At 35.3% G+C, this 16,555-nt stretch overlaps 1 protein-coding gene across 2 annotated transcripts in view; it reads right to left on the bottom strand.

Annotated features, from left to right (window-relative positions):
- The window catches only part of LOC128677010 (hemicentin-2-like), a 104,284-nt gene that overhangs the window by 36,838 nt on the left and 50,891 nt on the right, over positions 1-16,555 (bottom strand). For both annotated transcript variants that reach the window (XM_053757523.2, XM_053757525.2), the window contains exons 3-4: positions 7,024-7,222; positions 967-1,093 (exon numbers count right to left, since the gene is read on the bottom strand). In XM_053757523.2, the coding sequence (XP_053613498.1) occupies positions 967-1,093; positions 7,024-7,114 (218 nt within the window). In that variant the 5' untranslated portion in view covers positions 7,115-7,222. The remainder of the gene's footprint in view (positions 1-966; positions 1,094-7,023; positions 7,223-16,555) is intronic.

Below are 16,555 nucleotides of genomic sequence, written 5' to 3'. Positions count from 1 at the left end.
TTTGGAATAGGGAAATTTAAAGAATACGGAATACTTAATTGCTATGATCTTAAAAGGTCATTGCCTCTTTATTGTAATTATATACTGGTTTTAGCCGCTATGGCTATGGCATTATAACAATTTTAGGTGTAAGCGGTTTCTGGTTTTTACATGACTGAGAAAAAATACGCAACACGCATTTATGTGTTTTGTTGTTGAAAGCTTTATGATTTATGTAGATTTGTATACATGCTGTTGAGCTTGAATATAGTTTTTGTCATGTTCCTACATAAATTCCTGTGAAACGAAGACCTAAAATCCATCATAATAATTTATGTATTGCTATCGGAAGTGAAGTCATGTGTAAATTTGGTACAACAAGCAGAAGAAGGTTAAAATACATATTTAAGTATGTACATATGAAGCGATAAGATAACTTATCAACACTCCTAAAAATCTTCAGTCATGTCTACTGTAAAGAATATGGAAACCTCGTCCCGAGCGCCTTTTTCAGTGATCGTAGTGCGACTTTGGTATTTACATATCACCATCGAGTCGATTCACAGTGAGATGCAGCTAACCAATCAAAGTGCGCCATAGTGTCGCAACGACAACCACACCGCAATGTGATTGGGTCGCTGCGTTTCACTTCGAATCGATTCTATGGTGAGAAGTGACATGTAGGTAGACCCACACTTCGCCCTCACAAATCTCGCATCTCGCCCTCGCATTTGCATAAAGGATTTGCCTGAGGCTATTCGTATATTGGTATTATTTACACCCTGATAATTGCAAGTTCCAACACACCTTAATAGGCCCGTGCACCCCGAATTCGTACACAACAAAATTGCATGGAAACATATCATGCGTGTACACGAAATTAATTCCATACAACCGTGCAGCTAAATCGCTGCACAGTAATCGGTGTGCACGGCGTGCCAGACATAGGTGAAGATCAAATAATGTAAAAATAGCTATAGAACAAACCTGAATATAGGAACGTTATTCTTGTACCACACCAACAGCATAAACTCATCGGCAGACGTGTCGACTGAGGTGTCGCATAGCAGAGTCGTGTTGCCTCCCTCCAGGGCCTCCTGGTGGATCACAGGACCTGTAACGATGTTGTTGTAGTAAACTACGGAACCCTACATTCAGTGTGGCCCGATGCTTTGCATACTTGACCGGTTTTTTTTAGTAAATAACTCAGAATTTTAAATTAATAATTACCGTCAGCACAGATTTTACAATACTTCCAATATCGTTAGTAAGCTTTCAATTTTTCATATTTCATGAAGTATAGCTATCTAAGCGGATATACACTCGGTTAAGATAATAGATACCTTACTATTTACTTATCGATTTTAGTAAGATTTCCAACATCTCTCTCTCAATCTTCTTGGATTCAAAGGGAAGAACCTTTGAATCCAAGAAGATACAAAGGTAAAAAATGACATCACAAGACAGTTGCAAGAAAGACTTTGCAAGATCATGTTAAATAAGTCTACATAAATTTATAATTAACTCGGAATTAAAATGCGTTTACTGGGACGCTAAACAGAAAATGAACTTGCTAGGTTTCTACCTAATCGACGTTCGACGATCGTTTCTACCTACGAAGGAAATCTAAAAACTATTTTAAATTACAAGAAAAAGAGTAATGATTCTGGGGATTTTACTATATAATATAATACTAATATACTCACACGGCTTGTTCTACTAAATTTTAGTAAATAAGAAACTCATCATAATATATTGGAAGATTTAATATGAAAGTTTAAGTTGTTTTTAAGCGAATTAGTGTCACAGTGCTGGACGGATCTATACGCCTGGTTGGTTTTTATATCCGCTTGTTTTTAAATATTTAGATTACGTAAGCTGACTTGTTATTCTCTGTCAATGTTGTAATTAAATATAGTGCATTATTGATATTTTGCTATAATAATTAGTATAAGTAATAAGAAAGCCTGCCTTCAATTTTCGACACGTTTCTATCTTACCATTCCAGTTCTTACCATCCCTCAATTTATTGCCTTAGTAGTATATTTATAAATAAAATGTATGTAACGTATGCACGCTTTAAATTAACAAAGAGATCGGAATGTATGTAAGTTCGTGAGTTGACCTTACATTGACCCCGATATCAGTATCAAATCAAGCTCAGCCTGAATGAACAGGGGGTCGAATTGTTTACACTAACAAGGTATGCTGCGGCTTGAGACATATTTGTTTCACCACTGTTCGGGTCTGCTTGTGTCAGCATCGAAACCTCAGGTCGTGGTCTTGTAGATACGAGTATCTGTAGTTAGCCAGCGTCCTAACTAAACCACCAATACGACATAGTTACTCATATGTATTTTCTTGTGTCCTGTGTTGTGGCCTTAATCCATACTTTAATATTATAAATGCGAATGTCTATCTGTCTGCAATACTGCTGCGATTATTTTTATGAAATTTGGCATGCACGTAGTAGCATGCAAGAGCCCTGTTCAAACATAGAACTCCTTTTTTTTCAAAAATCAACTCCCAAAATTCTTTAATGGGGTTGAAAGTTTGTATGAAAATCTTGTGGAAAGGACGATCAAAGACAATTGGCAATTTGATCAAAGATGATTGGCATAAAATCCTAGAAATTATAAATCTGGTGTTAGTAAATAATACAATAGCATGAAATATAACGTTGTTAGAAGTAACTATTCTACGCTGTCTTCTTCGAAATAGCGGGTAAACATCTAGTCTTACATATATAAGCATAGCGTCGTCGTTGTGTAGCTAGGACGGCGATCCTCTCATAAGTTGTCACAAATAACCGGCCTCCGTCCTTCGAGTATAAGATAAACGGAGGGTTGCGCTGTAAATTTTCATAAAGATTATTTACAATAGGATTTTACTAAAACGTTCTCAGTTTAAGTGAAAACGTAAATCTTATTCAAGACATCTGGACTGTTGAGTGCGATTCTAGTTTCCGGGATTTCGTGTTAAAAGAACAAAGCGATCTTAATTCATTAGCTTTTTCATTATGCGAATTTGCATTCAAGGGAGTAAAAAAATAGTGAAAGCGCAGGTACCTACTTTTAGAGCGGGAGCTCAAAGTAGATTCAGAACGATTCAGGTGTTAAGTCACCTCTGCAAGAAACTCATTAAGAATAAGTTGTCTTGTGGAACAATTTCTGGGATTTCTCATAAAGAAAATGAAACATGAAAATTTGGGTTTCATAAAATTTTGCAGAAGTAAACTAATTTTGAAGACCGAATTAACGAATTTTCGTATCTAGTTCTAGCATTTTTTTCATATAGATAAATATTTTATAACAGCACTGCTGAATTTAATTCATAGTTAAAGCCTAAAAATTATAAAATTAAAATATTTTCTACAAATAGATTTCAGGTAGTTGGTAAAAGCTTAGCAAAACGGCAACAAAATTGTAATTGTGGAAAAGTTACTAGGTTTAACTCTTCGCCAAGCGGCTTTTCGCCAACTACATTGTTACGGAATTTTATATTTTTTAAAGTTGTCTGTCGACTTTGAAAGCAGAAATGTTTTAACTACAAGTATGTGCCAAGTACTTATATTAAATTTACAAATTAATCATAAGATTTGTCATATCGAGCGAATTGCTAATCTAATTATATTGAATGGTCTGAAATGTCTTGCACAGTCTAGACCTCATCCCGTCTTATAGAATAGTTCTGACTGCAAACAGATTTACTCCATTAACAGATATCTACTGATAAATCTGCTAAACTGCGTCATAAAATGACGTAACGCCCAAATAAATAATTATCAAATTGTTTTTACTTTGTAAATATTAGAAATGTAATAGTACCTAGTATAGTATTTGTTCATTAAGACCCCAAATTGTTGCGAATTTTAAAACTGAAATTGAATATATTAAACCATAGACTACTTTTTATCCAAAATGATACGCGAGGCTGAGGCAGACGGAGCGGGGAAAAGTTCTAGGCACTTTAAACAGCTCGTTTCAACAGTGACCTAAAAAAAAGTTAATACTTTGTTAGGACGACGAAATCTATGTATAGTCGTGGAGAAAATAAACCTAAATTACTTAGGGTACTAACACGGGCAGATACACCTAATCCCCCACGGGTTAGGTGTATCTGCCCGTGACTGTACATGGTAAAGATTGACGAAAAGGGCCGAACCCAAATAAAGGTTAGGTAAAGAAGGTTGTTCCTATTAGTACCTACTTACTTCCTACTACTTCCTACTGCATAGTACAAGTATAACTAATGGGAATAACTCGGTAAAGAGCAAAAGAGAGAGCATTTGAAAAGTGGTGGATAATCGTAAACCAATATGAGTATATTTGTGCACATTCGATGTTTTGTTACAGCACCTGCTTATTAGATATTGGGTAACTCAGGACGAGCAGTGGTACACTTTGTGGTGGGGTTCAACTCGGTAACAGTAATTTAATCCTCAAATTCTGAGACAATGAGAACGGGTTTCGCGTCTACTCTAATTAATAAGCTTGGATTTATAACCAGTGAAGCTGTGGCTTGATATTGTCAAGGATATACGTGACAGTGGAATAATTAAGATCGAGCGAAGTGTAGGAGAAAAATAGGGAGAACGGAACCTGGGCTTCAACGCTTTATGGCTGCGGAAGTAAAGTAATCGAGAAAATACAACTTCTGAGAGAGTCTATTTGTACTATTGTTTGAAGCTCAATATTATCTGCAGATCATTCATTATTATAATATACTTTCTCTTTATTTCTTTTCGCGTATGTTAATTGCTACAAACACTGGTATCAGATTTTAACAAGTCGCCTTAAGGCTTCTGACATGAATTTTACGTTTATCTACCGCCTCAAGTAATCCCATACACACTATAGGGAAACTGTCAACCAGCGTGAAGGTTTCCTTACGACATTGTTCTTCACCGTATGCAAATGGTGTCCTATGATAATGATAACTACTATACATGGGTCAAATTAGTATACCAACATATGTTGCATGAGTAGGATTCGAATCTGGGACTTTTCGATAACAGTCGACGAGCTTACTTAACCACTTGACCAACACCGCGTCAAATATCTCTATAGTATACATATCCGAAGTCTTGTGTCATGTTAATATATCAAATTGGCTTTCTAAACTCCGTGTCATGGTTAGCGACGCTAACTTAGCGTGACGCACTTCCTTTAACCTTGGCTTAAAGACTGTCAGATTAACATTGCCCACTTTTTGCATCTATTTGGGTCAAGCAAAAACCCCGATTAAGACAACTTCGATTACAAAATACTTTGCTATTTTATTCCTAACAAAGAGAAAGTTCATTGTAGAAATTTAACAGCGGAATAATGGGTTTGAAAGCATTTCATTGTTTGGCAGTCTACAGGTTGTAAGGATACCAGAGACATGGTATTTAGCGATAGTGACGTGACACGAAAAGTTATGTGAATTTTGCTAGAAGATTTGAAAGGGTATATTTTTCAGGAAGGATTTTACATTTTTATTTTTATTCGACAACGAGATAAATAGCTGTTAAAAATAAAAATAGGTAAACTGTTGAACTTAAAAAAACCAAATTTGTGAATACAAATAGAAATTAAATATTTATAAGAGGCAAAGAAACTGAAATCAATAAGTGGTAGACATACTAAAATTAGAAAATCGTAATATTGTAACGATTGTAGTGAAAAGATCGATACTTCAATGAGACGATACGAATTCAAATCAAACAAATTTTACCAGAATGTTAATAAAATAACTGAGATATAACTTCGATTCTTCCGAAGCCGCGTGCAAAAGCTAGTTATCAATAACATTATTTTGTTGCCAATTGATCACATAATCCTCAGCCGAAGCTACAAGTAGAGCTGAAATTTGGTATCGTTCCTTATACTGCGTTTTCATTGAGATAAAATTCGCGACGCGATGTGATTTGATAACGAATAGGGCGATGGTCACATTGTATTGTTAAAGTAACACAGGACGCAGACGTGTATACGCCTGCGTCCTGTGTCACTTTATATGTTAATTACTAATTTACAGACGTATGCGATAACTGCGATGCGATACGAAGATATCAAATGTATAGAACATTTGATATCTTCGTATCGCATCGCAGTTGTTTTATCTCAGTGACTCCAAGACTCCTTTGGGGACAACTGCCAACCTGCCATTTTCAAAATTTCCACTGGAATGGGGAAAAACGTAAAGTAAGTAAACGTCCTGATTGCAATCGTATGAAGTCGTGAGCAAATGCTAGTGTTTAAAATTCCTGAAGTTTTTTAGCTTTACTAATATTCTACTGGCTTTGCGTGTTAATATGGAAACAGCTTATAGTTAAATATTCAACGACATATTTTAGTGCTACATTTTAACATAAGAATAGAAATGTGCGGCTCTTTTTTGGCGATAAAAAAAAATTGAAGTTGGATTTTTGCGTGTCGATCTAAACAAGTTATAGAGGATATACTGTACGTTGACCTCATAAATTTACTTTTGGGTTTACACTAAAACATTTATGATTATGGATGATTGATTCGTCCATCGCGATGTAACTGGTGTTATTCAACTGTCAATTACACCGGTCTATCTAAATATTTATCGGTAATTTGCCTCTGTTGTCTTGGTTTGTGTTTTTAATAACCGCAAAAATGGGAGTAGTTTTGGACGAACGTAACAAAAATCTGATATATTATTGCTCTACAGCTTTCTTCTAAAGCTACATAATTATTATTGTAGTAGAAAGTAGAAATTTTATTTTCTTTATTTTACTATTACTTATCGCATCTAGTACTGTTTTTTATTATATTCCCCTCTGACAATGTGATTCGCGGCGTCACAGACCCGAGTGCAACACGCGAGGATGTGAGGAACTGTATATATTTAAAGACATTTTTGACCCGTTATTTGCTACTGTCCGCAGCTTGTTTATGTAATTTTTTGTTTGACCTCTAATCATCAGCTAAATCTATTTCAAATACTATCAGAATGGGCCCAGCGCTATAGTAATGAAAGCGTAACAAGTAGCATTCATATTAGTATGGATGTTAAAATCGTGAATCTTACCGTCAACTCCCGGTATGAATGTGTAGACTTGAGTGAAGAACAGTAGCAATAAATATATGAGCGCCGAAGTGACGCGCATCCTATGGTCCATCCATACTCCTTCGCCGCGCCCTCATTGGTGGAGATAGTAACTCGCATCTAGTACTAGTTGCGCTGTACCAATCGCAAGCGACGTCGCCATGTGTACGCGTGCGGCATTCTGAAATCAAATGATTTAATTAAATTTTGATAATACCTGGCGTAGGAAGTAATTTAATTATTCGTGGAAGGTGAAGTTTAACAGTTCTCTAAACTGTTATTTGCAAAGTAACGTATTCGTATTGACTATGTCTACGTCGAGTTCTTAATTCTGTTATCATGTTGATTCTATTCGGCTGTCTTATATTATTTCTACTTATAATGAAAATGTTTGGCAATATTTGAATAGAAAATTAAGTCTTTACTAGTCAACCGTACATTACATATTTCCAATGTGAATTGACCTTTATTAATGAGATTTGATATGATATGATATTACACTGATCTTTGCTCTCAGTGAGTTTAAAAGTTAAATGTAGAAGTCTTAACTAAACAGATTGGAGAGGTGTACCTCCCCACATCTAATTGCTCTTTTGTACAATAAAGTTAATAGGTTAAATTGGCTTATCATACTTCTGAATGTCTAAGTCCATCCCAGGTATCCTTTCCTACTTTTTTGACTCCACTTCGCACAGTCGTCAGCATCCCTAGTTGTCAGACCATAGGCACGCAAATCATACTTGACATCATTCAAATTTCAACGAAATCAAGCCTTAGGTAAATCAGTACTTTTGAGATTATTCGTTACAAACAAAACCCCAAAAAGTAAATATAAAAATCTTTTTTCTTCATAATGTTTAATGCTAAAAAATTGTACCTACGCTGACTGATGGACATGTGTAATCTAAAGCTGTAATATCAGAAGGTAGGTAGACACCTAATTTGTATAATTTATTGAAGGGAGTTTTGAAAATTACATTAATAAAACGGTGATAAAAGAACGACATTTACGCGGACGCTGAAAAAAGTTAGTATCTGTGTGATTTGTCCCTATATATTTATATACAAATAGCCTGTAGGTTCGATCAAACAGATCTACTTACGATACGGGAAAGTCGCTACTCTTTTGGTCATTGTGTGTGTGCGTGTGTGTGGGTCAAACAACTTTTTGTATCAGTAATCTACTTTAAGGAGATCGGAGCGCATTGCTAAGATGATAAGGAATATTACAATTTTAGCAGTTCTGCATACAATAGCTTTTTATCGTGGTTGAAACGTTTTTTTTTTCACGTGTTATTTGTAATTCTAAATGGACAGTACCATATTTTCGACGCTTCACGGCTGAAGAAGAAACCTTATATAATCAAATTCATATTTATTCACCACATAGACCATTTAGATTCACCATTACGAATGTAAATATATTTTTGAATGATATAAACAATTTTTTCTCTTTTTGTTTTCTCTCCCTGTTCCTGTGGTGTATTTTATATTTGGCAATAAACGATTATTTTTTTCTAATTCTGTCAAAGCATATTCAACACAATATATGTAATATCAATAACGTCACATCATAAAAGGCAAATTATAAATTATAACGCTCATAACAGAAAATTGGTTCAGAAAATGGGACAGGTACAAAGAGATCACGAATTATGACGGTGAGGTAATTCAATTAAGTTCACCTGCTTTCATTCCGCATTATTACACGGCAAGACTGGTTTCATTTCGCATAATCACCTGCCAAGACAATGGGAATGCTTCGAAGCCAAAAATGTTGCGCTAAAGAAGAAATATTGAAGCCTTTGTTAAATCATTCTAATCCGCTTTAACTATTTATTAACTGCCTGTTAGCGTGAAGAAATTGTCTTACATCAGTCTCTCTTATCTACGCGGCTGGTTTCATCCGATGCTGTGATGATGCGAAGCCCAGGGTTAGTAACCTAAGTAACCTTTGGATTTGCAATCAGAAGCAAAAAAATTACGACACGTACATGGTTCTGTTACTGTGGTTATTCGTTTAGTTTGCAACGGAGTCGGTTTTATATTGGGTTAGATTAATAGAGCTATTGAAACGCTTTAATTAAAGTTTATGGCCGTCATCATCACTACATATTATAGACATTAATTGATAATGCGTTGGGTTGTGACATCACTCATGAAGATACTCACAATAAAACTACGCCTAACATGTTTCTGTTTTGGGTGAGTTTACGGTAACGACTCTTTCGTTCTTCTTTACGATTATTTTGCATTTCTTTAAAAAATACAAAATCCTGTAATTTTTTTGATCAAAAGTATAAATTATCATTTCATTTTGCTAAGAAGTATTTCTCATCCTCGCGTGTTTCCGGTTACAATTGGGCCTACGCTTCATTTTGTCATGTCTTTGGAATTTGCTAATGTGACGTGCAGTCTAATATGCTGTCGATATCAGGCAGGCGGCCTATGCCTCACGCCGGGGTTCACAACTTCGCAGCCCCAAATGAAACCGGTAACATGCAAGGACGAGACAAAGAGGGATTTCCCGATGCTTTTTATGGGAAAATGAAAAAAGAAATTGTACTATAGTTTGTGAACTAGAAAGCTTTTATTTCCGAACTTGTCAACTGCAAACTGCCCTGCCATTTTCGTTTGGTTCCGGCGAACGCTTTTGGCTTGGTTTTCATCGTTTTCCCGTTGCCTTTGAGACATTGTTTTGCCAAGCCTAAGTATATATCTTTATTTTTACATTTTTAAGCACGCCAAAACAAATAGGCCCTATGGAACTCTCTTGTCTGAGCGTTTTGTCGGTTTCTTCATCAGACGTTGAGCGCTTGAGCCACAAATCCGCCTTTGGACTCTGCTCTCTTGTCGGTGGAGTTCTTTCTATTGCTCTCTCTTCATAGCTTACTGTTTTACTTCTTGATACGACATGACACCACCTTTTTTGTTTGTTTGCTTTTGTTTTTTGTTTCTTTTGCTCCGTGGGCTCCTTATCCTACTATAATAAGTATATCTAAATAGATAGAGATGTGTTCATTCAAAAAAAAACTTTACTTAAAACAATAGGAAACGAATGTCTCAACATTACAACAATATCGCCATTCATTGAGTTGGGTAAGACATTATCACGAGGTGTATAAGTTTTCGAAACACAGATTTCCTATTGATTTATTATAGGCATCTTGTAGTTGGTACGGGTCAGTGAACTCAGATTGTAAACCTTTTTGTTTTAAACTTGCGCATACCCGATTTCAAACCTCAATATGTAGTTTTGTTTCTGTACCAAGAAATTTCTATTTGGCAAAGCTGCGCGCCGCTGTCGTTTAGATAAAATGGCGTACTTTGCGTTTTTCTGAGGTTAATGTTGATGTTGACTGGTGCAATGCTCCCTCTTTATTAATTTAAAAAATGGTACATATAACAGTCACAGTGGCCTAAAACTTGCTGTAGATTAGTGGAATTAATCCAGGATTAGCAATGTATATGGTACTTTTATAAAATTTCTACGGAAGCCTAGTGTATTACTATTTATACCATATTTGAAGTATTATTCGCTTATTACTAAATCGTAGACGGATTTTAATAATAGCTTATGAAAGTTTTCGCTTCAGTAATACAGATATCACTTGAGAGAGACGTAAATAAAAGCCGACGGCAACGGCCATATAAAAGCCAGAGATAACAAAAACATGGTAACTTTATGATGAACATTTTGACAAATGAAAATATGGACGTCAATCAAAACCACGGGAAATCGTATGGATTAGGGCGGCGCGAAATTCGAGAAAAAGTTAATATTCTTCACGTCGAGAAAAAAGGTCGATGTAACTTTTCAAGACAGTATTTGATGTGCTTCGGCACAAATATAATGTTTGGCCGACGCCTCTTTCGGGGCCAGACACCGGAAAGTTTCGAGATAACTCCGCACTATCACTTTGATCCCAGTTACAGTTTATTGGGAAATAAGTATGGGTCGGATTGGTGAAGCAAAATGTTATGATACCAATGTCCAATGATAACCATAGTATTTTATAGTTTCGCCCGGATTAGTACATAGTTATGTCAAAGGTTGGTCTAAAATCTGATTCTAGTTAATCAACATAAGAAGGTTAATTTAAATATTGAGACGCATTTTAAGCATTTTCACAACATGCTCAGTGCATACAAAATAAAAACCAAAAATAATTTAATGAGATGAAAACCGAGTCTTGAATTTTTTCACTTTAATTAGCACGTGTAACATATAACAAATATGTTTCCATGCTAAATGCGATCAACAGATTGATCAATTTGTATGGAAAGTAAAAAATAATAGTTAATCCCTATATTGTCATCCAAAATTTCTCTGAAATAAATGACTAATGTTCAGAATGCCTCCCTTTATTTTTCGTATCATGGTTTAATATCAGTGTCTGATTTATGTCGGTATTTAGAAATGTTCAAAGTGACTCCGAATATAGTTACAAAATTGTTTGTAACTATGAAATTGACATCTATACTACAACTTTCACAATTTTCTACAAAAGTGATATATTCTGAACGTACTGATTTACAAAGTTAAAACCGCCAAACTAATTTATTATTAAACTTCTGTCTTTACTGCTCGTAACTTCAGATATCATAATATGTTATGAAATTCTGTCTATTAATTTGATATTTAAAGACCCGTAGTATTAATAAATTTCAAACACACAAAACTCTAATGTAAATGCAAGCAATATTCACCGCTATAAGTGCGCCAAGTGGATTACATGGTATGGTGTGACATGATATTCAGTTGTCCAATCGAATTCTGTGTTATTGAGTTAAAAAAAAACAATAACTACAGTTTTTGATTAATAGATATTTCAAATGACACACAATAGTATCTATAAGAGATAGGATAGATCGCAAAATCGAGTTATGGTAGAGAATATCTCGCCCCGCGAGAGGAGCTACCACCTATCAATCATAAGCTCTGACCAAGACAAGTCTTTACTGATGGAAATTACTTAATAGACTGCGTATTCAAATGGGCCGACGCAAAGATCTGTCCAGATGGGGTATGCTCGATAACTCCCAAAACATATGACTGTTGGTGGTGTCTCCCTGCAATCAATGGTTCACTTACTCGATTGTCCTGAGTGGCACAAATGAAGCTATTGATATAGCCCGTTTATGGAAGACATGATTTGACTTGTTCTCGTAATCAAATGCCATCGATACGTAAAGAAGAATACGAAGTAGATCTTTCCATGGCTATGTAAAATCATTACATCATTGTAAACGAAATGGAATGTCATATATGATATACTCGAAGACCTTTATTCGATTGTTTGTAAGTTATATACTTAGTTTTAATGTGAAGCAACAGCACTTTAATCAATCTTTCCTTGCACGGGATTCATTTAAACTTCAGTCATTAGAGTTGTTTAAAGAAAACGTTGGAAAAAGATGCTTTAGAAGTAGGAAAAAGGAGCAAAAGCAACGTTATTTGCAATGCACCAAATATTTGTTTGATATTACGTATTCGCTATCCTATAATTGTATTCGACCGATGGTTTTGGTGCAGAATACATTTGATTCAAATATTTCAATATCCATCAACATCATCACTGCAGCCCTCCGTAGCCCACTGTTTGACATAGGCTTCCTTCCGTCCACGCCAACCATCTTTGTTCTGGGCCAACTTTATACAGTTGTTGCCAGATTACATAATCGATCCAATTAGCTACCGAATCAGTTTTCCATTTCTGGGGTACCACTCAGTTACAGCTCTACTCCACCTTCCATTGTTCCTTCTAGCCAATTTCAATTTTACAACTACAAGAAGTGCTCTTCGCTTAATGTCCCTCCGGGACGATCGCTTGGACCCGTATGGTAGGTATATTTTGAATTTTTGGTCTGTTTTACAATGTACATGTGTAAGTGGCAATGTTTCGGCAGCTAGATGGGTCGATGATGTAAAGGAAATTGCTGGCAACAACTGGATGGGGATGACCCAGGACAGAGATGGTTGGCGGAGACGGAAGGAGTCACGGAGGGCTGCAGACGATGCTGATGAAGTGACAATGTACAATAAAATTCAACTTTATATTTCAAAAAATTTATTTGTCTACAGAGTCTGACGCGATTGTTTATAAGACTACAACTAATTCAAATATACTATATACATATAATAATAATATGTCAATTTAATAATGGACCACCCAAGTTGATAGCGTGTATGTTTTCTACTCCTAAGAATTAGAAAACATACACGCTTTCATCTTGGTGATTAAGCAAACACTGGGAAACTTTACGGCAATCAGAGGCAGAAAGGAGAACGTCTTTTACGAATAGCCAATGAATTAAATTAGTATTTTATGATCTTCCCACAAAGGCCTTAAACCGAGAAACAAATCAGTATGAGTGTGTTGAACCTCTCAATTTTAACATTAATTTTAACCAGCGCGCCGCCGTCGCGTCGTTTAGGTAACATGGCGTACTTTGCGTTTTTCTGTGCAGGTTAAAATTAACGTCAAAGTTGACTGTTGCAAAGATTACGTTCTGCAAAAGAAAAGGTGTAAAAGTTGCATTTAAAATAATTTACATTATTACTTTTCTAGTAGGAATTGGAGACACAATCATCTTATGGATTTTCTACCGTAGAACTATTCAATAGAACAGATGGGAACAAATGCCCAGCAGTGGGAGGGAATTTGTTAAAAAAAAGCTGTAGTTCCATCGGCATGTGCGTATTGTGCATCGGTTTAATAGTTCGGTTTATAAAATTCATTTGTTATTTTTTTTAATCTACGGTTATTAAATTAGGACTGAATTAAATTTTGAATTTCAAATAACTTGAGCCATTTATCAGTATTCAGTATAATAACAGTATCGAAATGAAACATCGCTTCCTCCTGACAGCTTCGACTGGGGATATTCCGGTCGATTGTTTAGCATAATCTGAGCAAATTGTTTTGGGAGTTAAGGGTTGACAGGCCGCTGGATAACTAGCGATAAGGGTAACCACCGGGAATCGAACGGGTCAATATTATTGTAAATCATAAATGGATATCTAATAATTCTCTCACCTCGTGGCTCTTACGCCGCCTAGTTTTAATGTTAATTTTTTTTTTTGGAGATTCGGAAGGAATGTTACCTTCAGCCGCCTGGCCGTTGTCATTCCTCCTTGGAAATGCTGTTGTTGTGTATCAGCTGCCTAGGCCATTGTCCCTTAGTCGCATTTTACGACATCCACGGGGGAATATAGCCACATGAGCTAGAACTAGTAGATATGAAAATTTGGATTGTGTATATTTTATTTCATTTATCCGCTGATCCATCTACAAATGAATCCCACGCGACCACGGTGTGTTTAAATATCTTATGTACTTTAAAATCAAGTATATGTATACTCAAAAGTCATGTTTTAGTTGACGATACTAAACAAGTTCTTATCATCTATCTATAAGATATAGTGCCAAAAGAAGGCGTGCTATGACTGCGTAATTGTTTGTTTCACAACATAAAAAATGCCTAAGGCGACAGATTGACACTTCTCATTTATTAGCGACCATGAATCACTACGGACATGGGTGGTATTTTAATTTTCGTCATTAAGTCACTGATTGATTTGTCAAGTTTTTTTAAAATTTTGTACCGTATCCTCGTTATGTATTCTTAATATTGGCATTAAGAGTGATCAAAATATTGATATATAATTTATTGATAAATGAAAAAAAAAGTCATTCGTGTTTAAAATTTCAGGACTGAACTCGAATTAAATATAATATGTTTCAGCTATATATTTTTCCTTTCATTTCAACCCTGAATCCCGAAAAATAACTGAAAATTGACGTTGTTTTAAATTGATGTGCAATCAAACGTAAGGCTAAAAGCTATAAAAAATATTGTCAATAATTTGATTTTTCGAAGACTGCTTCGCAAAACGTTTATTTTCAACTGCAACTTGTAGCTTTTAACATGAAAACGATTGACAACAACTCGTGACAAAACTTATAAAAGGATGAGATAGAAATGCGTTAACGTCGTTGAAAAAATAAATCTGTTTCAAGTTATAATTATAGTTAATAAGCGAGAGGAAAAATAAGATAATATTTAATTAATTTAATCGGCATCAATTACGAGTCACGCCTAAGAACTTAGAAGGATAACGTCCTTATTAATTGAACAATAATACAATACGATATATCACGTATTAACTACACTAATTTCGGGGTTCTAAGGTTCGGTTACACCAATCAATTTTGATTAATATTAATATGTACAGAAAAATGCAATACCCAAAGTTATTTTGTCTAAACGACGGCGGCAGCGTGCAGGTTAAAGTTAACGTCTGGTGCAACTCACCCTAAAAGAATGGTCTTCGCTGTCGTAAGTCAAACGTCAAAAGCAAGGCTTAGCTAATAGAAAGATCCCTGATATATCCGTATAAGGCTTACAGACCAAGCAATTCCACAGTATCCTTAAGGATTTAAAAAATCCTCGGGAAACGAGCCAAGAGCCAGGGTATAAATATTTTAGGATTACCGTCTTTATTTTTCAGCCTTGAATATTGTTTTTTATACGAGATCCTTTTTTGTTTTTGGAGAATTTACTTTATATATTTCCGAATTTTCTGCACTATAATAAAATGAGTTGTTAAAATCTCGCGCGCCATAAATTATTGGTGCTATAAACTGACTTATCGGACCGGTTAAAAGAATGAAGAATGTTCCATTTTTAACGAATATTTATTTAATTACTACTATATTTTAGTTATTTAAAAATTATAAACCCGTGATTTTTCTTAGAATAATATTATTTCACTGATTAGAATTTAGACTAATATTGGTCTTGCCTTTTAGAGCAATTTCTATATTTGTTACAGTTGGTGTATCTATCTAACATGGATTTAATAAGTACTTCGTTGTTCGGAGTACCTACTAATTCCAGGCTATTTAATAAATATATTCATGGCATGTCGTGTTATTATACGCCACTATGTACTCGTAAATCCTGACATATATCAAAGTCTGACGTTGAAGTTACTTCTGACATGATATACGACATAATAGTAAAATGGATTGATAGTAAAGGTTCAAATTTAACGATTATTACTGAACGGCTTTTGCGTGATTTTGCCGGTAAAAGTTGATGCATGTTGAATGTGGAAGATCGATGTTAGACAGGAGACCGGTTGTAAAATCACAACTGAATTTTCAAAATTTAAAGAATATTTTTGCGCTGATACAGCGGCCCTTTATCGCGCTCATTAATTTTTGCTGGATCACGCAGTTACACCTAAATCGTCTCACCTTTTCTACCGTTTTGGTATTTCTCGAAAATAGTTTAACAGCTTCTTGGATCAAAACTGAAACGTAAACCAACATTGTCGTTGTCAAAACAACAATTTTCAAAAAGAAATTTGTAACAGAAACGTTCAGAAAATTCCGGAACGCAAGAGGTTCGATTGCGGTGCAACAGAAGTTATTAACGCGATTGGGGGCGGCAGACTTTGTTACGCCATACCACTTCCTTGGATCACATCCCGGAATGCAACTAA

This window comes from Plodia interpunctella, chromosome 17 (assembly GCF_027563975.2).
Source record: "Plodia interpunctella isolate USDA-ARS_2022_Savannah chromosome 17, ilPloInte3.2, whole genome shotgun sequence".
Taxonomy (NCBI): Eukaryota; Metazoa; Arthropoda; class Insecta; order Lepidoptera; family Pyralidae; genus Plodia; species Plodia interpunctella.
The sequence above is the reverse complement of the archived record's forward strand: the minus strand, read 5'-3'. Positions and strand labels throughout refer to the sequence as shown.